The following is a 26,922-nucleotide window of genomic DNA, read 5'->3' on the forward strand; positions in this document are numbered from 1 at the left end:
TTTCTCCCTGGACTGCTTCCTATTCCGCTTCCCAGAGGTTTTCTGCTTCACCCTTCTCTTTTCTGGGTATGCCCTTTCCTCAGGGCCAGGCTCCCAGGATCCTACTCTTGTCCTGGCTCCCTACTTCCCTCTCTAATGCACAGCGATTGGCTGGAGACTTCCTCACTGCCACGCCCTCTCTTTTCTCTCCCTCTCTCTTTTTTTTTTTATGATGAAACAGACTTGCCTGAATAATCTGTAGCTGCCACCAACTGTAATTCCTCAATACGTAGCAGTTTATAGCCTCTCGCACTGCTCTGTGTCTTTCAAGTAACGTAACAGCACCTTTCAAATAATACTCCATTTCCTTGATGTTTTTACTATATCACATAATGTATTTTTTCCCCTTAAGATGTTTAAATGCCTTGAAAAGCTTTTCCCGTTCTTTTAAAAAGCCCCTGCATACCCAAAGAAGGTGATCTATTTTTCTTCCACCCTACAGAGCACACACATTCCATCTTTGTGCCTTTTTATTCAAAAAGGATTTTTGTTTGAGCCAAAATGGCCAGTTAGTACCCTGAACAGAAGAATTTCATTAGTTCTATCTAGGCCCTGAAATATGTCGCAATCCTCAAATCTAGAGCACAAATTCAAAACATGATCTACCTCTTTTTCATTAATCCATTATTTATTTATTTATTTATTTTGGCCATTCCTCTTTTAAATTTGTCTGTGCTAGGCTTTTAAATTCCTGTTTACTCAGGGATATCTCTGCATCAATCCTTCCATTTCTTACAGTGTTTTTAGCTGCTTTGTCTGCCATTTCGTTCCCTGTTATCCTAAAAAGCACTGGGATCCAAGCTGATGCTACATGTATCCCCATCTGTACTAAACTCTGTTATTAGAAATATAACTTCATTGATTAAATCACTTCTACATACTGTGACATCCTTTTTTATCACCATAAGGCTTGAGACTGAATGTGAAAAAATGACTGCTGCTTCTGCTGGTGTACATCCCAGATACAATTTCATGCTAGCATTACAGCTACATAGTCAGATATTCTTTTGGATGTATTAATTCACAATATTTGTATACAATATGCCATCCCTATTCTTCCTGCCTTTCTTTTTCTTTTTTGGACCCATCTGTATATATTTGACAAAACCAACTCCACTTTTCATCTGCAGACTGGTGCACTTCATTTTTAATACCTACTGTCTCTTTTTTTTACCCTTAAATTTATAAAATTAATCTAACGCCACATCTGGACATTTGACTTTCCATCCATAACTAATTTTCCCATAAGTAAAAATGTTGACTTAATTCAACTTTTCTTTGTTTTTCAACTGCTGCATCACACTTAACTCAAATGGTATGTGGAATTCTAACTTTTTGTGATATAGTTTGCCTACCAAATTCCCAACAATCCTCATAAGTTTGTTTGGTACTTTCATCATTGCAGTTCCCAGTAACTTTGGCCCAGAAAGTTAGGTCCAGTAGTCAAACTGGTTTGGCCTATGTTCTTAGTAAATAGTAAATAGTAGTTTCATTCGTAGTGTAAGTGGCATTTCACTAGAAGCTATCTGTAGCTCATATAAGTGTTGTAATAAACACAGCACAAGCAATTCGTAGTGCCTGGCTTGTATTAAATCTAATTTTTTTAAGTTCTGATTGTGATGCTGACCCAAAAAGGTAGTAGCTGTAGCCAATAACTGGTCTGATTAAGGCTCTGTATACCATCAACAATGTTTTCCTATCCATCCCCCACCCGCAAGTAGTCCCAGCAAGACTTTTAAGCAGGTTAATCCTTTCTTTACATTGATCTTTAACATAGTTTATTTGATCTTTCCAATGTAATTTAGCATCAAATATTACCCCTAAGAATTTTAACCTTTTAACTACACCTCTATCCCACTATAACGCGACCCGATATAACACAGGTTCGCATATAGCGCGGTAGCAGTGGGGCTCCGGCGGCACTTTAAAGGGTCCAGGGCTCCGGCTGCAGCGGGGAGCCCAGGGCCCTTTAAATCACTGCTGGAGCCCTGCCGCTGCTACCTTGGGGCTGCAGGAGTGGGGTTCAGGCAGCGCTTTAACGGGTCTGGGGCTCCAGCTGCTCCGGGGAGCCCTGGGCCCTTTAAATCACCGCTGGAGCCCTGCCACAACTACCCCAGGGCTGCGGCAGCGGGGCTCAGCCAGCGATTTAAAGGGCCCAGGCTCCCAACAGCGGCCAGAGCCCAGAGCTCTTTAAATCACCTTTGGAGCCCTGCCACTGTAGAAAACATGCAAAATATTTAAATAAATGGTATTCTATTATTGTTTAACAGCGCGTTAAATCACAATCAATTTTTTTAATCACTTGACAGCCGTACAATAAACCTTTATTTTTGTCATCACTAGTAGATCATCACCTATACCTTCTGCAGTGTTTATCATATTCTTTATAGAATGAAGCTGTGTCTACATGTTTTCCTGTGCCGATTGTCTCATCCTTCTCCGCCAGCTTCTAGGGTTGGGGTGGGCCACAGGAGCAGGGACAATGTGCCTCTGAGGCAGCTCAGGGAGACTCATAGCACAGGTGTGTGCGTGAAGTTCCCGCACCCTCATAGACACCTCATCAAGGGGAGGGGAATGGCCAGTGCTCCTACTTCCAGCTGAGCAGAGGGAGCCTGCTGCCAGCACCTTCCCCAGCAACCTCCAGCTCTGTGGGCTGCCGCGCTCTCCCCTCCAAAGTTACCTGCCCAGGGGTGGAAGAGGGAGCTCTGTCCTTCTCCTGCTGCACCTCCCCCAGCATGCTTTGGGCTTACTTGGCCCCTGTGTCTGACAGCCAGGCCCAGGTGGGAAGCAGAGAGGGCGGGACAGAGTCACTTCTCATGCCAGCTGAGGGTGGCCGGTCAGGGTTGCTGCTTCTTTGCAGCATGGTGGGTAACTGCAAGAGAGCCCAGCTTGGGAAGCAGTGGCAGCGGACTGCCCCTCTGCTCCCTGCCAAAGCCCGGCTGCCAGGGAGAGGGCCGAGTGAGCTGGAAGTGCCAGGGGTGCGGAGGAGCAGAGAAGGCTGGAGCACCCCTCCCCCCGCCAATAGGCCGAGCAGAGCCAGCCATGAAAGGGCAGTTCAGCACTCAGAGAAATCGGGGTGGGGGGGCACTTGACCCTGCACCCACCGCATGCATCACCTCTGCTTACAGCCTCCTTGCTCTTACAATATTCCTTCTGCTTTTTCTCAGTCCAGTAAGCTACTTTCACAGGGTTAGCATCACCTAATCTTATTTCTCTGGCTAGGGATCTTACACTTACAACCATTTGGTTTATTTCCTTCCTCAGCTTTGTTTTTTTTTCTGATATCATCATCTGCTTCTGCTTCTGCTTCTACTCTTTTCCCCCTATTTTGTTTCCATTCTTCCTCAGGAATAGACCATTCTTCAGTTTCCAGAATGACATCATTTGGAGTCAGAAAATTATCCATCTCCCCCCAGCCCTCACCCTTTCTGCTGACACCTTCCTGGCTTAGATTAGCCTAGTTCACACCTGTTCAGCAAAGCGTCATCTTCCAATCCAGGGTTGCTTCTGCAGGTGTGGCCTATCACACTAATTGGCCCTTTCTCAGCTTCCTTAACCCTTTCAAGGCTGGTGTGGGGTGAACACTCCATCACATTTGCTATCTAATTATTATTAATCTTGTTTATTACAATATTGTCTAGGGACCATACAAGAACAGACCTCTATTGTGCTAGGCACTGTACGAATACAGAGTAGTAGATGGTCCCTGTCTCAATGAGTTACAGTCTAAATACACAAGACAGACACAGGGGAGAAGGAGTAGAACCCACAAGCAGAGAAAACAGTGTGATGACACTAAATGTTGTGTTAGTCCTACTATTTTGTTGTTGTTGGGGGTGCAGGGGTTATTTAGGAGAGGATTAGCTGAATGGAAAGACAAAGGAAAAGAGAGTGGTAAAGGGAACAGAATAGGAGAAGTGACAGAGGGGAGGAAGGTATGAGGGGCAGGTGTGGAGAGAGACTGAGATGAAGACATTGTGAGGGAGGGGCAAGTAGGGGTTGAAGCTGCTTCCATAATTGCTGTGCTGGCTGCAGTCTCTAGCTAGTTCTTCCCTGCAGTGTCCTTCCCCAAGATCACGTGGCTGGGGGAGGAGGGGTGCTGCTTGCCCACAGCATGTGTTAATATCTTCCTTTCACAGTTCTGGGCCAAAGGGTACTGGGAGAGGGATGCCCTCACATGGGCCTCATTTTAAACCTTCCCCTCAACCCCCCTCGAGTTCTCCCCACCCGCAATGGCGCAGTACTTGATACTGTAGCTGCTCTGCCAGCTAATTGAGGTATGGAGGCAAATTCTCTGCCTGTGTAACTCTATTGACTTCAATGGGGTTATGCCAGCAGAGAATTCAGCCCATGAATTGCAACATGGAGAATGACGCAGGGAAATAAGAATACCCATTTAACATTTTGTCCCATCTTTCTATCTTATCATCTTCTGGGACACATACCTGTTATTCAGACAATATTCCCATTTTAATCAATGTAAGGTTTTCCCGAATAAAGAATTACAGAAATGTCCATGAAAACTTTGGTAGCATATTGGTGATTCCCCTATTTGAGTTTTGTGAAATAAAACCTTCCCAAAGCAATGACTTGTTTGTGAAATCCCTAGGGATTGGAGGGACAATAAAGTGTTACAGATGAAGACTGAAGTAAACTGGGTTTCATAATAACATTCAGAATATAATCTCTGGTACAAAGAAATCAGTTTGCTTTATTCACCTTCTCTTCCTTGGATTTAAGAAATGAGAAAATATTGAATGAAGCTGAGACTTACCATTTCCTGTGATGTAAATGTCTTGTAGCTGAAGACTGATTCAGAGAAACGGTCCGTAACAGACAGTGAAAACTGGGGCAGCACTGAAGAACTGAAGAAGCCAGAGGAGGACTTTGACAGCAACGTAGACGGCAGTGGGAAATGGAAGGGCCTTCCCTCGGGGCTGTCTGAAGACTCAGAGAAGGGAGGTCAGAAAGCATCTCTGTCTGTTTCACAGACTGGATCCTGGAGGAGAGGCATGACTGCACAAGTCGGAACGACCTCATCCAGACACAAAGCTGGGACAAGTGCTCTCAAGACACCTGGTAGGATTATAGCTCAGAAAAAAGAGTTTGTAATGGGTTAATAATAATTAATAGATGTTATAAGCATTTCACAGATAGTAGAAGGTGTTACAAATGGTTATAAACCGTGGTTATAAGCCATTGACTCACCTATTAGTCTCTACAACAATTAATTAACTAAATATCTAGTAATCATTTATTAACCATGTATAGATGTACCCTTAATATAAAGCGTGACTGAATTTTGCTTTATTATCATAGGAGTAATATAATTTCTTATCGGGGAATTGTAATGTATTGTTTCCCCGTTTTTCTTTCTATTATTTTATGTTCTCGGAAAGACTTACCCCAACAGCTGTTGAGAGTGTAAAACAAAAACAACACAGATTACAACAGTATAGGGGAAATGCATTGACACTGAGGTGAGATAAACGAAAGTGAACATTTTTGTATCAAAGTTTAAGCGTCAAATGAGGCTCCAGCTATAAATTGTGTAGCTTACTGCTAAGAAGAGAATTCTCTCTCTCTCCTTTTTAAAACGTGTGCAACTTTTTCTTCAACACTAACTGACTTTGTAAAGATTCAGAGATATATCATCCCCGAAAAGGCCTCTTAAAAACAGTAGCAGCCAGTGTCAGTGTTTTGGCAATCTAATTTTGGAGCCAAACATCATAAGATGACAGGAAGTAAAGATGGAAAAGACCTCTCTTAGATTGTCTAGCCATCCTTCTGCCAGTGCTGGGTTGTTCTCTGTAGTAAATTTTTTAGCACATTGCCCTGTCTAGTCAAAAATATTTCTTTCAAGAATGTTTAAAAGTTATCGGTAAAGATTTGATGAACCAGCAGAGGAGCCTTCAGCCCAAGTCTGGAATGGGCTACAAGCCACCTTTGTGTGTCCCGGATTCCCTGGGGCTGCCAAGTGCCAGTCTGGCCCCAGAGTGTACATTTAGAGAGGCTTGAAGACTGCTTTTATCTACACCATCTTCAGCTCCCCTTCTGGGTCCATTCCAGCAGCTAGAGATCATATGGATTCTCTAGGTTATAGTCAGGAACAGAGGATGGAAGAGGATGATGTAAGGGCAAGATCCGATGAGAAACATTCACATAAAAAGATATCTGACTCATCAGAAAAGGGCAGACAAACAGTGACAAGTTTTTAAAGTGCTTGTACACAAATGCTAGAAGTCTAAATAATAAGATGGGTGAACTAGAGTGTCTCATGATAAAGGAGGATATTGATGTAATAGGCATCACAGAAACCTGGTGGACTGAGGACAATAAATGGGACACAATCATTCCGGGGTACAAAATATATCGGAAGGACAGAACAGGTCTTGCACGGGGGGAGTGGCACTATACGTGAAAGAAAATGTAGAATCAAATGAAGTGAAAATCTTAAGTGAATCCACATGTTCCATAGAATCTCTATGGATAGTAATTTCATGCTCTAATAAGAATATAACATTAGGGATCTATTATCGACCACCTGACCAGGACAGTGATAGTGATGATGAAATACTGAGGGAAATTAGAGAGGCTATCAAAATTAAGAACTCAATAATAGTGGGGGATTTCAATTATCCCCATATTGACTGGGAACATGTCACCTCAGGACGAAATGCAGAGACAAAATTTCTCAATACTTTAAATGACTGCTTCTTGGAGCAGCTGGTACGGGAACCCACAAGGGGAGAGGCAACTCTAGATTTAGTCCTGAGTGGAGCGCAGGAGCTGGTCCAAGAGGTAATAATAATGACTGCTTGGAAATTGTGACCATAATAAAATAACATTTAACATCCCTCTGGTGGGAAGAACATCTCAACAGCCCAACACTGTGGCATTTAATTTCAAAAAGGGGAACTATGCAAAAATGAGGGGGTTAGTTAAACAGAAATTAAAAGGTACAGTGACTAAAGTGAAATCACTGCAAGCTGCATGGGTGCTTTTCAAAGACACCATAATAGAGGCCCAACTTAAATGTATACCCCAAATTAAGAAACATAGTAAAAGAACTAAAAAAGTGCCATCTTGGCTTAAAAACCATGTAAAAGAAGCAGTGAGAGATAAAAAGACTTCCTTTAAAAAGTGGAAGTCAAATCCTAGTGAGGTAAATAGAAAGGAGCATAAACACTGCCAAATTAAATGTAAAAATGTAATAAGAAAAGCCAAAGAGGAGTTTGAAGTACGGCTAGCCCAAGACTCCAAAGGTAATAACAAAATGTTTTTTAAGTACATCAGAAGCAGGAAGCCTGCTAAACAACCAGTGGGGCCCCTCGATGATAGAGATACAAAAGGAGCGCTTAAAGACGATAAAGTCATTGCGGAGAAACTAAACAAATTCTTTGCTTCAGTCTTCATGGCTGAGGATGTTAGGGAGATTCCTAAACCTGAGACGGGTTTTGTAGGTGACAAATCTGAGGAACTGTCACAGATTGAAGCCTACTTGCATCCGACGAAGTGGGTATTCACCCACAAAAGCTCATGCTCCAAAACGTCTGTTAGTCTATAAGGTGCCACAGGATTCTTTGCTGCTTTTACAGATTGAAGTGTCACTAGAGGAGGTTTTGGAATTAATTGATAAACTTAACATTAACAAGTCACCTGGACCAGATGGCATTCACCCAAGAGTTCTGAAAGAACTCAAATGTGAAATTGCGGAACTATTAGCTAAGATTTGTAACCTGTCCTTTAAATCGGCCTCTGTACCCAATGACTGGAAGATAGCTAATGTAACACCAATATTTAAAAAGGGCTCTAGAGGTGATCCTGGCAATTACAGACCGGTAAGTCTAACATCGGTACCGGGCAAATTAGTCAAAACAATAGTAAAGAATAAAATTGTCAGACACATAGAAGAACATAAATTGCTGGGCAAAAGTCAACATGGTTTCTCTAAAGGGAAATCGTGTCTTACTAATCTATTAGAGTTTTTTGAAGAGGTCAACAAACATGTGGACAAGGGGGATCCAGTGGACATAGCGTACTTAGATTTCCAGAAAGCCTTTGACAAGGTCCCTCACCAAAGGCTCTTACGTAAATTAAGTTTTCATGGGATAAAAGGGAAGGTCCTTTCATGGATTGAGAACTGGTTAAAAGACAGGGAACAAAAGGTAGGAATTAATCGTAAATTTTCAGAATGGAGAGAGGTAACTAGTGGTGTTCTCCAAGGGTCAGCCCTAGGACCAGTCCTATTCAACTTATTCATAAATGATCTGGAGAAAGGGGTAAAAAGTGAGGTGGCAAAGTTTGCAGATGATACTAAACTGCTCAAGATGGTTAAGACCAAAGCAGACTCTGAAGAACTTCAAAAAGATCTCACAAAACTAAGTGATTGGGCAACAAAATGGCAAATGAAATTTAATGTGGATAAAAGTAAAGTAATGCACATTGGAAAAAATAACCCCAACTATACATACAATATGATGTGAGCTGATTTATCTACAACAAATCAGGAAAAAGATCTTGGAGTCATTGTGGATAGTTCTCTAAAGATGTCCACGCAGTGTGCAGAGGCAGTCAAAAAAGCAAACAGGATGTTAGGAATCATTAAAAAAGGGATAGAGAATAAGACGGAGAATATATTATTGCCCTTATATAAATCGATGGTGCGCCCACATCTTGAATACTGCGTACAGATGTGGTCGCCTCATCTCAAAAAAGATATACTGGCACTAGAAAAGGTTCAGAGAAGGGCAACTAAAATGATGTTGGGTTTGGAGAGGGTCCCATATGAGGAGAGATTAAAGAGGCTAGGACTTTTCAGTGTGAAAAAGAGGCGACTAAGCGGGGATATGATAGAGGTATATAAAATCATGAGTGATGTGGAGAAAGTAGATAAGGAAAAGTCATTTACTTATTCCCATAATACAGGAACAACTAGGGGTCACCAAATGAAATTAATAGGCAGCAGGTTTCAAACAAATAAAAGGAAGTTCTTCTTCACACAGCGCACAGTCAACTTGTGGAACTCCTTACTTGAGGAGGTTGTGAAGGCTAGGACTATAACAGCATTTAAAAGAGAACTGGAATAATTCATGGAGGTTAAGTCCATTAATGTCTATTAGCCACGATGGGTAAGGAATGGTGGCCCTAGTCTCTGTTTGTTTGTCAGAGGGTGGAGTTGGATGGCAGGAGAGAGCTCACTTGATCATTACCTGTTAGATTCACTCCCTCTGGGGCACCTGGCATTGGCCACTGTTGGTAGACAGGATACTGGGCTAGATGGACCTTTGGTCTGACCCAGTATGGTCGTTCTTATGTTGTTATGTGCCCTGGCTACATCCCTGCAATATAAACTAGGAGTAGGGTGGCATAAGGACCACTATTGCTGCTCTGTACCACCCAAGGATTTCCCTATGCTGGTGGAATCCTCTGTTCCATTGGAACAGAGCAGTGCAGCAGAAAATTAAAGTTATTTATTTATTTTGAAAAAATCCATATACTCTGTGTATGTATGTATTTATATATGCACATATGATATATACATGTGTGAGAGAGTGTACAATGCGCTGAGTGTATATGTACATATGTACCTATTTCTACAGTAGTGGAGTTGGATAGAATAAGATAAATGTAATAAACTGTTTCCTCTTCATCACAGTTTGACACTAGAAGAGAAACCACTCCATAGAGCTACAAACTTGCTATAATAACTTGATATATTAATGAAATACTATAATTATCTTTAGAAGTTCTTATGATCTTAGTGTAGGCACTCTACGAGAAATCAAAATTAAAAAATGCAGAGAGGTGACCATTTTAATTGTCACCGCAAAGGTGTTTGTAAAGGTAAAATAAAGTGATTGTTTTAAATCATATTTTTAACATTTCACAATAGCACTGTATAGCAAGATGCATGTGTGTGTACTAATGAGGACAATCTCATACAAATAACAATCTTGAAGAAATACTAGGGATATGACAAATAAAATTAAATCATAATACTGACCTGGATAAACAGTATTATGACTTATTGTCATTAGATTGTAAATACTCATTAATAATTGTTTGCACTTTTACCATCACAATGAAATTAACTATAAGTGAATGAAAGCAAAACTGAAGAATGAAGGCGAATTCTTCAAAGATAAGTAATGTATTTTTGAATTGTTAATTGCTGTTAACATTTTATTTTCACATATTATTTCTTTGATATACTATATTACTAACCAAAAAAAATCTCTCTGACAGAGATGAGATATTGAACCAGGACTAGATAGACTTAATATCTAATATTGAACCAGGACTTAATTGGTGTGTTCTTGTATGGCAATTTATCTGCTTGTATTATAATTTATATCTCAAAATACAACCATATAGTAATTATAACTTGATATTAAGATACTATAGCTATAAATACAGAGGTCTATATAAAATATACTCTTAATTAGGAAAAACAGATGATGCGAAGGCTTCTGAAAAAGTGAAAACTCCCCTCAAAGGCACCTCTATACAGCGCTCTCCATCAGACGCAGGAAAAAGCAGTGGCGATGAAGGAAAAAAGCCTCCCTCTGGCATTGGACGATCAACTGCTACTGGCTCCTTTGGATTCAAGAAGGCTGGGGTGGGATCTTCTACTATAATCACCACAAGTGGGGCAACCATAACAAGTGGGTCGGCGACACTGGGGAAGATGCCCAAATCCGCAGCCATTGGTGGCAAGTCAAATGCAGGGAGGAAAACTAGCTTAGATGGGTCACAGAATCAGGACGACGGTGTATTACATGTTAACTCGAAGACCACGCTGCAGTACCGGAGTTTGCCGCGCCCTTCAAAATCGAGCACCAGCGGTATTCCCGGAAGAGGTGGACACAGGTCCAGCACCAGCAGCATCGACTCTAATGTCAGCAGCAAGTCTGCAGGTGCTGCCACCACCAAACTCAGAGAGCCCACGAAGATTGGCTCAGGGCGCTCCAGTCCCGTCACCATCAATCAGACAGACAAGGAAAAAGAGAAAGTAGCAGTGTCTGATTCCGAGAGTGTTTCATTGTCCAGTTCCCCCAAATCCAGCCCAACCTCCGCCAGTGCCTGTGGGACACCAGGACTCAGGCAGCCAGGATCCAAATACCCAGACATTGCCTCGCCCACATTCCGAAGGTAAGGGGCTTGCTATGAAATCCTGCATTTAAAAATAAATAAAGTGTGAAAGAAATATAAAATATTTATTAACAGAATTCTTAAGGAATGAGGCTCTCACTGCAACTCTGAAATGAGTGTTTCTTGAATTTTGACCACTGTCCCACAGTAGCACAGTAAATCATGAAGAGTATAACAAGTTCTCATTTAATATTAAGATAAATCTCCAAATAGAAGAAAGTCCTCTCATTTATGGAGGTTCTGTCACTTTAATGGTGTTTGAAGCCTGTGCAGGAAAAAAAAACTAATGAGCATTTGACTCCATAGAAATACAGATTAATAAAGTATTTGCTTTTAAAATTGTCAGCAACCTCTAGCTCTAAGGATTTTATTATCTTTGTCATTTCGTTACGTCCCCCGTCAGAAACATTAACAAAATGTGAATCTGTTGGAAATGCCCTAGTCAAATGTTTATGAAAGTGCACTAGATGAAAGGCTTCCATTATTTAAGTAAAAGCCAATGCTGCCCTCCTGTGGTCTATTGCCAATACATTTCCATTTAGTGCCTGTAAAACGATTGACCTACTGTTGATTATCATGGGCTTTATTATAAATAAAACAGATTGCTATGCCATCTTTATTGATTACTTTATTTCTGTGCAAGTTTTGCATTTATATTGAGAGTGTATTATGGACTGCAAACAAAGTGCTTAAGATATTTTCAGCAAGAGACTAAACCATCATTGACTATATTTCAACTTATTTTCTGGGGGAGCAGGGCTTCCATTATTATAGTAGAAACATAACCTCCATAAAGTGCTGGTAACAGCCACATGACATGCATATCTGTCCTTTCTGCCCTTGGAAAAGGCTTGACACATTTAGCTCTGTGTATATTATTGTTTCTGACCAATTGCTATTTGGCTGATATCCATAGTACCATCTGTGCAAAAGGTGGGGCGGGGAATCTTGGATAAATATTTAGCTGTTTGACAAACTGAGAAGAGTGCCCTTTTACAAGTGATTGTTGCAATCATTTTAGCTGCTTATTGGAAGTAATGTTTTTAGTAGTCTAATGGTTAAAGTGTAGGAGTTAAACTTACTGGATTTGGGTGAAAGTTTAATCTGTTTATGCAATCATAAAACCAAAGATTTGCTTGTTTTTCATCTCTATGTGAAGATCTATACCTAAACAGAACACATCTGAAAAACAGTGAATGAGAGCTTTTGATAATAAAATAAACCTCGTGTTAGTGTGATGTAGTTAAGTGGATTTAATGTTGCGAGGTGATTAATCAACAAGGAGTGCATTATTTTAGTAGCAGTAATTAAATGTGGAATTTGGCTCTCGTGATGTTATGCCTTGAATGTTTAAGGTGGGTGTCAGTTTCTCTGAATAACAACTAAAACTGTTTGTTTTACTTTTAGGTTGTTTGGTGCCAAGGCTGGTGGCAAAGCTGCCTCCGCACCCAATACTGAAAGTGTGAAACCCACATCAGCAATGCCCAGCCCTAGTACCACATTAGCACGGCAAGGCAGCCTAGAATCTCCATCTTCGGGTACAGGCAGCATGGGCAGTGCAGGTGGGCAAAGTGGTAGCAGCAGCCCCCTCTTCAGTAAACCCTCGGAATTAAACACAGATGTTGTAAGCTTAAGTCACTCCTTGGCTTCCAGTCCAGCATCTGTTCACTCTTTCACGTCAGGTGGTCTCGTGTGGGCTGCAAACCTGAGCAGCTCCTCAGCTGGCAGTAAGGACACACCAAGTTACCAGTCAATGACTAGCCTGCACACGAGCTCTGAATCTATTGACCTCCCTCTCAGCCATCATAGCTCTCTCTCTGGATTGACAACAGGCACTCAAGAGGTTCAGAGCCTGCTCATGAGGACTGGAAGTGTCAGATCTACACTGTCGGAAAGGTGAGCTTAACTGTAGACACAGTGAGAACAAAAATAGTGAGAATGCAACAGAAACATAAACAACAAAAAGAGAAAGCCCATAGGGACACCATCAAAAAAAAAAAGAGAGAGAGTTAAAAGTAATTACAGGCACTGAACCTGGCACACAACTCTTGGCCACTTTTTGCGATTTTACAAGCACATTTTCTTACTTTTAAAAATGTTTTTTACTCTCTTGTTGCTCTGTGAAAAAGCAGCACAAAATCAAAAACCGACAAATTCCTGAATCTGGCAACTTGTTTCCCATGGGAGATCCTGTGTGCAGTCCCCATTGAGGTCGATGGGAAGTTCACTCGGGAAGTAAACTTGCAAGATCATAGCATGGCTACACAAAGTTTTGACAAGTTCTGCACAGAACATGTAGATTAGAACAAGAGAAATCCCACCTCTCCATAATCTCTTCACTGTCTTGTCTACCCACAAATATTGTACTGCTTTAACTATGCAGTTATAAAGTACAGCTCCTCTAGGATGGATGCAGTTATACCAATATAAAGGTTCTTATACTGGTATAGCTTATATGTCTGTTCGGGGAGGGAAATAAGTTGAATAGTAAGGAAATGGTTTTCCCATCCCTGAGAGCTTTTGAGAGTTCGAAAAAAAATATTTCTTGATTTATGGCAAAAAGTTCAAATCCCAAACATTTTTTTAACCAATAATTCAAAAAAAAAAAAAGTGGACCAGGTCAATAAAAGTGTTTTGTTTCAATACTTGTGAAATGTTTCCTTTCAATTTCAACCATTTTCAATTTTGTAAAACATTTTTAGTATAAATTTACTAAAAATTCAAAATGAAAAGTAGCTTTGAACCAAAAACCAAAACTGTTTGTTTAGAAAATGTCAAAACAGAACATTTATACAATATCAAAACTTTTTTTTTTCAAAAATTGGAAGATTTATCAAAACCAAGCCATTCCTGCAAACAGTTCCACTTTTGATGAATGGGCATTTTCCAGTGAAAAAATGTTTTGTTGGAAAATTCATAACCAGAAAAAAGCTGTACTGGTATAAGGCACTTATATGCTGGGATAACTGCATCCCCACTTGGGGTTGTACCAGTTTACGTATATTGGTAAACAAATCACACCCATAAGCATCATAGTTATGCCAGTATACAATCTGTGTAGACCAGCAGAAAGATAAAAATACGTTGACACCACACGTGATTTTAAGTTATCCATGGCCCCTCAATGTATATGTAGTAATTACATTATATTAGGGCTGTCAATTAATCTCAGTTAACTTGCGCAATTAACTCAAAAAATTAATGGTGATTAAAAAATTTAATCAAGATTAATCACAGTTTTAATTGCACTGTTAAACAATAGAATACCAGTTGCAATTAATTAAATGTTTTGGATGTTTTTCTACATTTTCAAATATATCGATTTCAAATTACAACACAGAATACAAAGTGTACAATTCTCACTTTATAATATTTTATTATGAATATTTGCCCTGTAAAAATGATAAACAAAAGAAATAGTATTTTTCAATTTTTCACCTCATACAAGTACTGTAGTGCAATCTCTTTATAAGGAATGTGCACTTACAAATGTAGATTTTTTTGTTGTTACATAACTGCACTCAAAAACAAAACAATGTAAAACTTTAGAGCCTAAAAGTCCACTCAGTCCTACTTCTTGTTCAGCCAATCGCTAAGACAAACAAGTTTGTTTACATTTGCAGGAGAAAATGTTGCCTGCTTCTTATTTACAATGTCACCTGAAAGTGAGAACAGGCATTCATATGGCACTTTTGTAGCCAGCATTGCAAGGTATTTACGTGCCAGATATGCTAAAAATTTGTATGCCCTTTCATGCTTCAGCCACCATTCCAGGGGACATGTTTCCATGCCGATGACACTCGTTAAAAATAATGCATTAATTAAATTTCTGACTGAATTAATTGTGGGGGGGACAATTGTATGTCTCCTGCTCTGTTTTACCCACATTCTGCCACATATTTCGTGTTATAGCAGTCTCTGATGATGACCCATCACATGTTGTTCGTTTTAAGAACACTTTCACTGAAGATTTGACAAAATGCAGAGAAGGTACCAATGTGAGATTTCTAAAGATAGCTACAGCACTCGACCCAAGGTTTAAGAATCTGAGGTGCCTTTCAAAATCTGAGAGAGACGAGGTGTGGAGAATGCTTTCAGAAGTCTTAAAAGAGCAATCTTCTGATGCAGAAACTGCAGAACCCAAACCACCAAAAAATAAAATCAACCTTCTGTTGGTGGCATCTGACTCAGATGATGAAAATGAACATGCATTGGTCTACACTGTTTTGGATCGTTATTGGATGCATGTCCTCTGGAATGGTGGTTGAAGCATGAAGGTATATATGAATCATTAGCACATCTAGCATGTAAATATCTTTCGACCCCGGCTACAACAGTGCCATGTGAATGCCTGTTCTCACTTTCAGGTGACACTGCAAACAAGAAGCGGGCAACATTATCTCCTGCAAATGTAAACAAAATTGTTTGTCTGAGTGATTGGCTGAACAAGAGGTAGGATGGAGTGGACTTTTAGGCTCTAAAGTTTTACACCGTTTATTTTTGAATGCAGTTATTTTTATACATAATTCTACATTTGTAAGTTCAACTTTCATGGTAAAGAGATTACAATAAGTGAATTGAAAAATACTGTTTCTTTTATTTTTACAGTGCAAATATTTATAATAAAAAATAAAGTGAGAACAGTACACTTTGTATTCTGTGTTGAAATTGAAATCTATATATTTGAAAATGTGGAAAACATCTGAAAATATTTAAATGGTATTCTGTTATTGTTTAAAAGCGTGATTAATCACGATTAATTTTTTTTTAATCGCTTGACAGCCCTACATCATATTTTACCAACTGAAAAGGACAATATCGTACATAATATTAAATATGATTTTTTTTAGTTTATAGGGTAATTTAATGTGTTCCTCCATTAACTCCTACTATTACATTTCAGAATGAGAAAGTCAATCAGAAGATATGGAAGGATGTTGAGTATATGCTAAATCTTACAGTTTTGCAAAAGATGTTTAATATTACATTAAAAATGTTAATGGCTTGGCATAAGCTCCTGAGCAGCTCCAATTTCTAATACTTCATGTATTTGTTCAGTGACTTAATTTCAGTGATTCCAAAAACTTTGGCCTTTGGCGATATTTTAAAATTCCGTGTCTGTCCTCGTGGGGGTATTTTGACTGAGTCCTGAGAGAGCCATATATCATGTTGTTCTGGCCTCAGAACGAAGCAACACACACATTTCTAGAGAAAGTTGTCATTTCTTGATTTATAGCCCCAAATAGGATCTTTTTAGTCTGATTTTTTTTCCAAAAGGCCTGTTTAAAAACAACTGTTGTTTTATACCAGGGGTGGGCAACCTATGGCACGTGTGCCAAAGACGGCACACGAGCCAATTTTTAATGGCAGCTGCTGCCTGCCGGGGTCCCGGCCGCCGGCCCTGCTCAGCCCGCTGCTGAACCCAGGCCGGCAGCGGGCTGGGCAGGGCCGGCAGCCGGGACCACGGCAGGCAGCAGCTGCCATTAAAAATCCTGCCCAGCCTGCTCTTCTCTGCCCTCCACCCCCTCCCCACGGGGGCAAGGGGCAGGGGGCAGAAGCTTGGTCCTGCTGGCTCCCCTGCCTCTTCCCGCAGTGTGCTGGGTTCCTGCCCCTCCTCCTCCTCCTCTCAGTCCCTCCTTCCCTGCTGGCCGATCAGCTGATGGCCCTTGCAAGGGAGGGGGTGGGGGAGGAGCGGAGTCAGGGTGCTCACTGCTCCTGGTGGAGGCAGAGAAGAAGCAGGGGCAGGGCCTTGGAGAAGGAGGGGTGGTATTGGGGCATATCCCCTCCAGCCCCGTGCCGTGAGCACCTCACAACTCCAGCCGACAGCCCCAGCCCTCTGCCCTGACCCCGCTCCCTCACAGGCACCCAGCCCTCTGCCCGGAGCCCTGCAGCCCTGCACACACCCCAGGCCCCTGCCCTGATTCTTGTACCCTTCTCACACACACCCAGCCCTCCTTCACCCCCCCACCATGGCCCCAGCCCTGACTCTGGCACCCCCACACATACCCAGACCCCCCACACCCCATAACCTTGACACCTGCACCCCCCCTCACATGCCCCCAGCCCTCTGCCCTGACTCTTGCACCCCCCCACACCCCATGCACCCCCCCAGCCTGACTCTTGCACCTCCCACATCCCCACCCCCCACCCTGAGCACCAAACAGGAGCTCCTGCACCACCACCACCACATTCCCACCTGCACCTCTCGCACCAACTGGGAGCTGCCGAGGTAAGCACTCCACACCCAAATCTCCTGCCCCAACCCTGAGCCCCATCCCTCATTGTAGCTCCTGGCCAGACCCTACACCCCAACCCCCAGCCTGCTCCTTCACCCCCAGCCCTGTGCTCACTGCACCCCCACCCTCAGCTCAGTACAGAGAGAGAGGAAGAGAATGGGCCAGAACCAAGGAGACGGTAGCGTGTGTGGGCAGGGCCGGGACCCCAGACCGGCAGTGGGCTGAGCAGGTCTGGCAGCCAGGATCCTGGCTGGCAGGAGCTGGCAGAGGGAACCCCTGAGCGGCAGCAAGCTGAGCTGCTCAGCCCACTGCCAGTGTGGGGTCTTGGCCCCGCACAGCCTGCTGCCGGTCTGGGGTTCTGGCTGCCGGCCTCTTGGCAGCTGGGGTCCCGGCCACAGGCCCCGCTCAGCCCACTGCCGGCCTAGGTGAACAGAACCCAGACCAGCAGCGGGCTGAGTGGGCCGGCGACGTAAGATCAACATTTTAATTTAATTTTAAATGAAGCTTCTTAAACATTTGGAAAACCTTGTTTATTTTACAATACAACAATAGTTTAGTTATATAATATATAGACTTATAGAGAGAGACCGTCTAAAAAAACATTAAAATGTATTACCGGCATGTGAAACCTTTAATTAAAGTGAATAAATGAAGACTCGGCACACCACTTCTGAAAGGTTGCCGACCTGTTTTATACAGTTGAATCTTCTTATGTATTTTCCAACAAAAATGTAGTTTCGCAACGTTAAGAGACAGAAAAAGGTCCTCTTCTCTTCACTCTGTAAGCCACAGTTATAGGGGCATTGGTTGCTTTTCAGACCCATACTGTTAGTAGTCTGGAAAGCCGTGCGGGAGTAGCTGTAGCAAGATTTATTCTTCTTTCTTTACTGGGAGCAGTTGCACGAGACTGAAAGAGCTTTTAATAAGCTGCATTGCCGGCTGCAGGCATATCTATATCAGCATAGCTATACCAGCAAATCCTTTTAAGTGTAGTCAAGGCTTGAGGTGAAAATTTATGCCACTATAACAGTATAGACACTTATTCTGGAATAAGAATGGCTTTCTCAGTTTATGTTATGTCACTTTGGAAGGCCCCAAATAGCCACTCCTATATCCAGAATAAGCGCGTCCACATGGAAAGTTATACTAGTATAATATCTATCAGTTTTATTATATCGGTATCAGGGCCGGCTCCAGACACCAGCGCGCCAAGCGCACGCGTGGGGCGGCATTTTAACTGGAGGGCGGCAGGCGGGTCCGGCGGACCTTCCGCAGTCATGCCTGCGGGAGGTCCAACGGAGCCGCGGGACGACTGGACCTCCCGCAGGCATGACTGTGGAAGCTCCACCGTAGGCGCAGGACCAGCGGCACGTCTGCGGGAGGTCCCGCGAAGGCGCGGGACCGGCGCCCGGCAGCGCGAGCGGCGCAGCGTGCCACCTTGCTTGGGGCGGCGGAATTCGTAGAGCCGCCCCTGATCGGTATTGACTGGTAAAACTATCTTGTGTAGACAAACCCAAAGTCAGAGATTCCTCTGTATTTTTTACCTCTGTGGAGTATTTACAACTTTTATGTTCCTCTTCTGCATGGCCAGAGTAGAGGAGGAGGGATAGTAGATAAGTGTTGCAGAATTAACACCTTTCTAGATGGTCAACATGCTGCATCATGGGCTGCTGTGCTCAGCAGCAGTCAGATAACCAGTTAAAGCTCCTTGATTCTCCATCTCATCCTTGAACTAGTCCCAGTTAGAGCAGCCTAGGTGCTGCTTTAACTTGTTCCTGCTGATTATGTTCCCTAAGGGTCCCAATTTTATAGGGACAGTCCCAATATTTGGAATTTGCCTTATATAGGCACTTCTTACCCCTCACCCTTTGTCTTGGTTTTTCACACTTGCTATCTGGTCACCCTACCTGAGGGCCATACACCAGTAAGGTATAGCCAAGTGCATTTCACACCATCCACTTCCTCACCCAACCTCTGAATCACCACCCTGAGCTAGGGGCTGTGAGTAGGGAAAAAGAGGGGTCATCTATGGTCTCCAGGGACTTCTGGAGAACCTCAGAGAGAGACTTGTGGATGGTTTCAAAGGGAACAGAATGGGGATAGAGATTCTGCCCCAATGTCTAGAAGGGGAATGTGGGCTTGACAACCTGAGCATTTATGCACGTCTGCTTGCAGCACTGCTCTTGGTAGTTTACAAGGTGTATGATAATGTTGGTATTTATAACATTTTGTGCCATTTTCCCCGTCAGTCGTTCTGATGTAAAAAGGCAGTTCACCACACTTGTCATGGGTCTTCCAAGAAACTCCAGATTAACACGTTAAATCTGACTTGTTTGTACAATATCTTCAGAGGTCTATAAACCAATAGGGTCAGCGTAGCTATGACCTAGCATTATTACTCTGCATTATAATTCAGAAGATCTACTTTCATTTACTGATTCTCGTTTTCCCTTTAATCCCATAGTTATTAGTGTTTGTAGAAGCAACATGCTCAGCTTCATAAAGGGAGAGAGAGTGCTTCCTGATGCTGAAAAGAAAAGACCTGTCCAGTTAAGGAAGTGAATTAACATGCTGTCATATTAGCATTAATTATTAATAGCTGCAATGTAGACATCTCAATTTTGGAGGATTAGTCATAGGATTTAATAATATTTTGAAATATAGAATAAATGCTTGTTTAGTTTTATTTTGGGCAGCTAAATTATTTCCACTCCCCAGTTAAAGAATATTCACCTCTTTTTCATTTAGGTATCCGCAGTCAACCCTCTTCACACACCCCTTTAGAGTGGGCTCCTAAATTATGGTGGTTGTTAGATTGTAGTGTGTACATGAGTCACAATATTTCAGGCATTGGTTCTTTAAATAGTTTTGGTATTTTAGGGGTCATGGTGTACAGCTTATTTTTAATACATGAAAACATACAACCTAAAGAAATGTCACAAAATCTATTCCTTGTCATGGGCTTTGGAGTACACAGAAGGAAATGTTGTTGCTATTATGATCATTATTATTTGTTATATATTAAAGTGGCACCTAATGGCACAAATCAAGAATCAGGCCCTTGTTTATTATAGAGGACTAGTAAATGCATGAACAATGCATTAAAATCCATATAATCTCCTTCTCAAACAGGGTTAATTTTTGATGACTGTTCGTCTACCATGGTTAGGCTGGAAATCAAGTTATAGGTTTATCAATGGACCAACCACTTGTAGACAGTTATTGTCAAGCTTACACCGCATCACCTCTATGGGCATGTTTGTACTACCTGAGGTTCAGACTATGGTGGTGTGAATAGCAATGAGCATCAATATGCTGTACTGTAACTCCCCCGTGTGGATGCTGCAGGTGTGAACTAAAAGATTCCTAGTTCACATTAAGGTAGACCACTTCAAACAGGACTACATCAATGTGAGGTAGGAACCTTTTAGTTCATGGCCATAGCGTCCACATGGGGGAGTTACAGTGCACTTAGGTGCACACTGCTGTTCACACCCCTGTAGTCTGAACTGTGGGGCAGTGTAGACAAGCCCTGAGTAGCTTCCATCAACTTTCTTCTCCCTGTGCAGAGTGAGGCCCTGACTAAATTTGGGACATTTACTTTATTAATTCCTACCATTGCTAAGACCGGTTGAGCTCCTCTGGGGTTAGTAACATTGAGAGCCCTAGCTGAGATGAGTGGCTGGTTAGAGCATTTTCAACATCTTGTCAGCTAGACCTGCTGTGAGCACAGTTATATAAAACGATGTTGAAAACTCCAGTGCCCCATCTGCAGGAGGGCTCTCAGCACTGCTAACACCACTGGAATTGAGCCAGTTAGCAATGGTGTGAAAGTTTTAGAACATTTCCCTAGGAAGGCAGTGTGGATCCAAGGGACTGTTTGTCTCTGATGCTTCTCTCGATGGTGTAAAGTACATGCTGCTTAGCTTTGTGGTGATGGTGTGATGCAACATAGAACCCCCCCCCACACACACACACTTTTAATTTAATCCTCATATTGACATTGAATTATAGTTCCAAAATAAAATCGTGTATTTCACTGAACAGCCCAATCAAGTATTGCAATCACCAGCCAGCTGAAATCCTCGATTATAGGCACCAATTTACTCAGATCCCAGGGGGTGCTTGACCCCCCGCTCTGCCCCAGGCCTTGCCCCCACTCCACCCCGACCCACCCCTTCCTGGCCTCTTTCCGCCCCCTCTTCCCAGCACCTCCTGCCCGCCGGCGAGGGGGAGACGCTGACCCAGAGGGCTGCCGGTGGGTGCTGAGCACCCACTAATTTTTTTTTGTGAGTACTCCAGCCCTGGAGCACTCAGGGAGTTGTTGCCTATGGCCTAGATAATTGGGGGAAGATAAACCACCTGAATTATTTCCTATTTGAAGGAAGGTAAGGGACAGTCCTTTTAAGCAGCTCCCTGTCTCTAGAAGGATTTACACTGGTAAGAACCCAGTTCTCCTGTGCCTGGCATCTCATATTGTTGTTCACTCCAGCACAAAGTGAGTTTTAAAATGCTGCTACCATCTAATGGGGTTTTACACCCCATCTGCACTTGCATTGATTGCACAAGCAGCAAGACAATGGTGAATCAGTCTCTATATATTTAGCACATCTTCTTACAAGCAGAATCTGCCACTTAGCTTCTGGCAAGGCCATGCTGCCTCTTTGCAGGTGTCACAAACCTGCATTTTGTATAGAAACATAGCAAAAGATCATAGGAAGCTGTGAAAAATGCAGGTTCATTCTGTGACCATATGACTCCCATACAGGTTGAGTCTGCATGACTCAGTAAGGAAGATTAAGAATTGGAAGGCAGAACTTCTGTCTGATTTGGATACTCGCCAAATGGCTATTGACCCAGACCAGAGCATGTCTGGATGAAAAATGAACATGTGGCAATCCATGTCCTGTCTTCCTCTCTAATGAGTCAGGGTTTTATCATAAAGAGACATTAAAATATATTAAATATCCTTTTATTATATGAACATATCTAGACTTTTAGAGTTTGTAATTCTGAACAGTCCTGTTTACTGTATGTCCTTAGGGGTTTTCTTTGTTTTAACAGCATGCAGCTTGACAGAAATACACTACCCAAAAAGGGACTAAGGTATATACTTTATTCAGCATGATTGCAGCTTCTCTGTTGTTCTGTAAACTTTTCTGCATTGTCTCTCCGTCTATTTCTCCTTGCTGATTCTGTTTACTAACAGAGCTCCTGGTGCTTAGGTTTAAATCAAGCAAACTAGACCCTTCACATTAGATTTTCTCTTTCCAGTCTGGCCTAGTGAGTAAATTGAGTATACAGATATATCTTGGAAAGCAAAAACTGTTAAAAATAGTTTCCTTATATGATGAATGTTAAGAGACATACAATGCAGTATAAAAAAAGAGAGTAACAAAGTACCTTTGCAACACAAAGCAAACTGAAAGTGGGCAGAATAACAAAGTTTTAGAGATGGGCCAGAACGTGGGCTCTAAGTGCAAGTAGCCATGGATTCGGGATGGGGGAGAACTGCCATCGGAGATCCAGCTTGAGAGGTTAAGGATTCACAACCTAAAAGAGACACATTTCAGCATCCAGGGTTTGAAAGTATAAGACAGGCCCTGCTTTAACACACCCCAGCTCTACTCAGAACCCAACCCAGCCACCCACCCACCCACACAACCTCCACTCATCAATGCTCTCTTCTCTTCAGATAGGGAAGACCATAGGCTACCACCCCTGTCCTGGGCTCCAGGTTGGGTGGGGGGAGAAAATATATGGCTACTCCCACTCACTCTTCAGGTAAGGTTGCCATATCAGCCTGTCCACTGCTCTAATCCAACAAAGCTCTTCTGGGAGGTAATGGCAGCTGGATCAGTCCACCTTCCTCTCCCTCGCCTCCCCCCCTCAACACACACACACAAACACAAACACAAACACAAAAATGGGGTAGTAGTCTGACATACAGTTCTCCCCTCACTGGAACTATATGTCCCAAAGCCGTGGTGCTATCGATAGGAAACTACATAGTATCTTCTGGGCTTCAAAGTCCAAGTACTAGGAGTGGATGTTATGATTTCTGCATCTCCCCAATGCACTTTGTGTGACAGAGGATCAAGCCAAATTTCCCACGACCCCTGGAAGAGTGCTATTGGATGGCGAGAGTACCCCAAAGAGCCATATAGGAAAAGCAGCCAGCTAGTAGAGTCCAGGTGGGAGGTGGAAGTTTGTGGTCCCATCCTATAAAAACAGCAAGGGTGAGTAAGGCTGGGGAGGGAGGAGGGGTCAGGGAGTTACGAGTCTGCATGTGAGCGTAGATGCCTAATTAGCTGTTGTCTCAGGATTTTGCACCATTTTGGTCTGATGAAGGCTGGATCCTAGTTATGGTCTGTATGCTACTGGGGCTCTGTTAAAATCCGAACCCTGAATTTTCACTTCGGCTGCTTCCAGAACCAGAAACCACTGGGGTAGCCCACCTCTTCCAGGTTTAAAGAGCAACATGATGCATCATTTTTTAAAGAGAGAAAAGAAAGGATTATTTAATCTGAATAGGATACTTTTAAAATATCCCACATTTCGCATGAGAACGAGTGACATGAGAAATTACAAATTCATTTAATCAGCTTCCTAAGCAGAAATGGCAGTGCCTCATAAACCCAGAAGCTAAGATAGCAAAAGCCTCTTTCTCTGGGATGACTGAGGAACGTTGGTGGCACATGATAGCGGGGAAGAAAGTGAGACTGCCCTTCAGTTGGCATGGAATTGTGCTGAATGAAGTTTTACGGTGGGCTGTCACAGGCAGAAGTAAAAACAAGTTTCTGATTGAGACCCAAACAATAAGAAATACCTGCAGGATTTCTAATGTGCTAGAATTTCCCTTCCTCTAACCCAGCCACAAGAGCCTGACCGATGGGTTGGCTGTTCTCCCTGTTCTACCTTCTATCAGTTACACTCATTGTATTTGTTAGCAATAGCATACAGCTGATTAATAGATTTGGTTTCCAAACTTTTTTGTTCTAGAGAACTTGTTTCCATTTAAGTGATTATTTGTCCCTATCTGCTTCCCTCCCCTACCTAATTTGGGAAGGGACACAATGCCATATAGCATTCCATGAGACAAACATCCCATGTGATCACAGTAGCTATCATTACCAAAGGAAATTCCCTTTTTTACAACTGCTGATCTGTTTCTGCTCCCTTTGCCTTACCAAATGTCCACATGCTCGAACACTCCTGTGGCGTGTCATTCTGTAAGCAGACAGTCATCTTTCTTGGCTTTCCAATCTGTCATTCATCCATTCTATGAATATGGTACTTGGCCTTTGCCTCATCTTATTCACCTGCTGCAGCTTTTTAAGTCCTTTTCTCTCAGTTCAGCTGTCTGTTTGGTATGATTTATCATCACATTTCACCAAAGAAAGGAGAATGTTATTTTTGTTTGTTTGGGGTTCGTTTATTTTTTGAAGTGTTTTTTCCACCTGGGAAATTTAAAACAGGTGCTTTAAAGTCAACTGTAACAATTGAGTAACTGTAATTAGATATAGGACAGTCAAGATTGTTGTTCTGTCTGACCAGCAAAGCATATTTGATGTTGACTATTGTTCATTACATTGTGAACCCTGTTGCTGTTGTTTTAAGTGTGCCAGCTGTGATTTTTCAGATATACCCCGTCATCTCGGCAGACGAGCCAGGAGGAGGGCAAAGAGTGGCTGCGCTCCCATTCCACTGGAGGTCTACAGGACACCGGCAGTCAGTCCCCTATTGTTTCGCCTTCAGCTATGTCTTCCTCTGCAACTGGGAAATATCACTTTTCCAACTTGGGTAAATGAATTTTTCCCCTTGCTTCCCGCACTAAAAAATAATCATAAAACTGAATATTTTACAATGCATTGTTTAGTCTGTCGAGCTAGGTACCCTTTCCTCCCCCTTACCATAGTATCTGGGCACCGCACAAACATTAGTGAATTTATCCTCACAGCATCTCCATGATGTAGGCAGGAGTTGATCCCTATTTTACATGTGGAAAAGAGGCACAGATTTCCTGCCCAAGGCCACACAGGAAGTCCATGGCAAAGCTAGGAATTAAGCTCAAATCTCCTGACTGTTATGGCAGCGTTTTTAACCACAAGACTGTCCTTTCTCCCTCACAGCCTGATCCAGCCATCAACAGGATTATTTCCAATTGTTTTAGTGGGCATTGGATCAGACCTTTAATCCCTTCTCCCATTTGGGTAATAGTACATACTGTAGCTTTGTTTTGAGATCGGCCCAGATTCAACACTGGGAACATTTGGATCAGTAGACAAACTTCTTGGCTGAACCATTTATCTGTTATGGGCACAACCACAATCCTGTCTCCAAATGCCCCCACACTTCAGAATAGTTTGGATCCAGGTCAGGATGTGAAATTGGCTGCCCTGTTCCTGCTCTGGATTTTATTACTAAGACCTCTTTTTCACCTTCTTTATGACAGAAAATACTACTTTTGAGTACTTGTAGTCAAATAAACTAAAGACTTGAATGGATGTATGATTTTTTTTCTATTAGTTGTTTTTGGATACACACACTGTGGTTTCATTCCAGTTTTACAATGTTTTGTGTTTTGTTTACGTTATATGATCTTTCTGCTGAAATTTTTTATTCAGCAATTTTTGAAAACTTAGAATCTTAAAATACCTCAGCTCCCTTATAGTAAAAATATGCTTTGTTTGTTAGGTCTGTCTCTCTGTCCTCCCACAGTGTTCGGGTCTCACTGACTTAAACTGGATCAAATGTCAGACCTTCTGTAATTGTCATCCTCGAATAGCTGGCCTACCGAAGGTGTGAACCCTAGTTTTACACTTAGCTCTTATGTTTGAGGCCATTACTACAGAACTAGCAATAACCTGTGAAACAGTCACACTTCGGTAGTGCTGCTGTTAGATCTGTATCCTCTGTAGGTTACAGCCACTAGAGAGCAACTGTATCAGGCACAAAAACATAAGGCTTTTTATTATACTACCTACAATTCTGAACAAAGTCATTTTTATAAGTAAAATTAGATATAGTCTAAGCAAACCACTGGTTGGGACATTTTCCTGTATTTGTATTGGTTTTAAACATAAAGATAACTCTTTTTAGCACAGATTTCTCCTCGCTACCTATCACTATTATATTTTTCCTTCTTCTTTTATAGCTCTTGTGCTCACTTAGTAGCTTTTCCCACAGCAGAGTCCAATATAATCTACTATTGCAATAGCTTATTTTGCTCTGTCCTTCCTCTTTTATCAGAGTATCAGTCCTATGGAATAAATGGCTCTCAGAAAAAAAACCAAACACTGCTGTTATGATTTCAGACACATCCAGCTCTGCTGGGAATCTTTTGGTCTATAGAGCAGATCAAGACACAAATCAACAGGCTGACTCTGGACAGAAAGTATTGTTTTCATGGGTCAAGGGCTCATATCAAGCCTCCCATTTCACTGGCAAATCAACTTTCCAATAGCTGAGAGTAATTTCCTGAGTGCTGATC

At 42.2% G+C, this 26,922-nt stretch overlaps 1 protein-coding gene across 1 annotated transcript in view; it reads left to right on the forward strand.

Moving 5' to 3' along the window:
- Positions 1-26,922, forward strand: part of NAV3 (neuron navigator 3) — a 248,514-nt gene that overhangs the window by 166,222 nt on the left and 55,370 nt on the right. Inside the window, exons 14-18 of the mRNA XM_044988256.1 lie at positions 4,842-5,118; positions 10,488-11,193; positions 12,601-13,089; positions 22,494-22,535; positions 25,072-25,232. Coding sequence (XP_044844191.1) covers positions 4,842-5,118; positions 10,488-11,193; positions 12,601-13,089; positions 22,494-22,535; positions 25,072-25,232 — 1,675 coding nt within the window. The remainder of the gene's footprint in view (positions 1-4,841; positions 5,119-10,487; positions 11,194-12,600; positions 13,090-22,493; positions 22,536-25,071; positions 25,233-26,922) is intronic.

Source organism: Mauremys mutica, chromosome 1 (assembly GCF_020497125.1).
Source record: "Mauremys mutica isolate MM-2020 ecotype Southern chromosome 1, ASM2049712v1, whole genome shotgun sequence".
Taxonomy (NCBI): Eukaryota; Metazoa; Chordata; order Testudines; family Geoemydidae; genus Mauremys; species Mauremys mutica.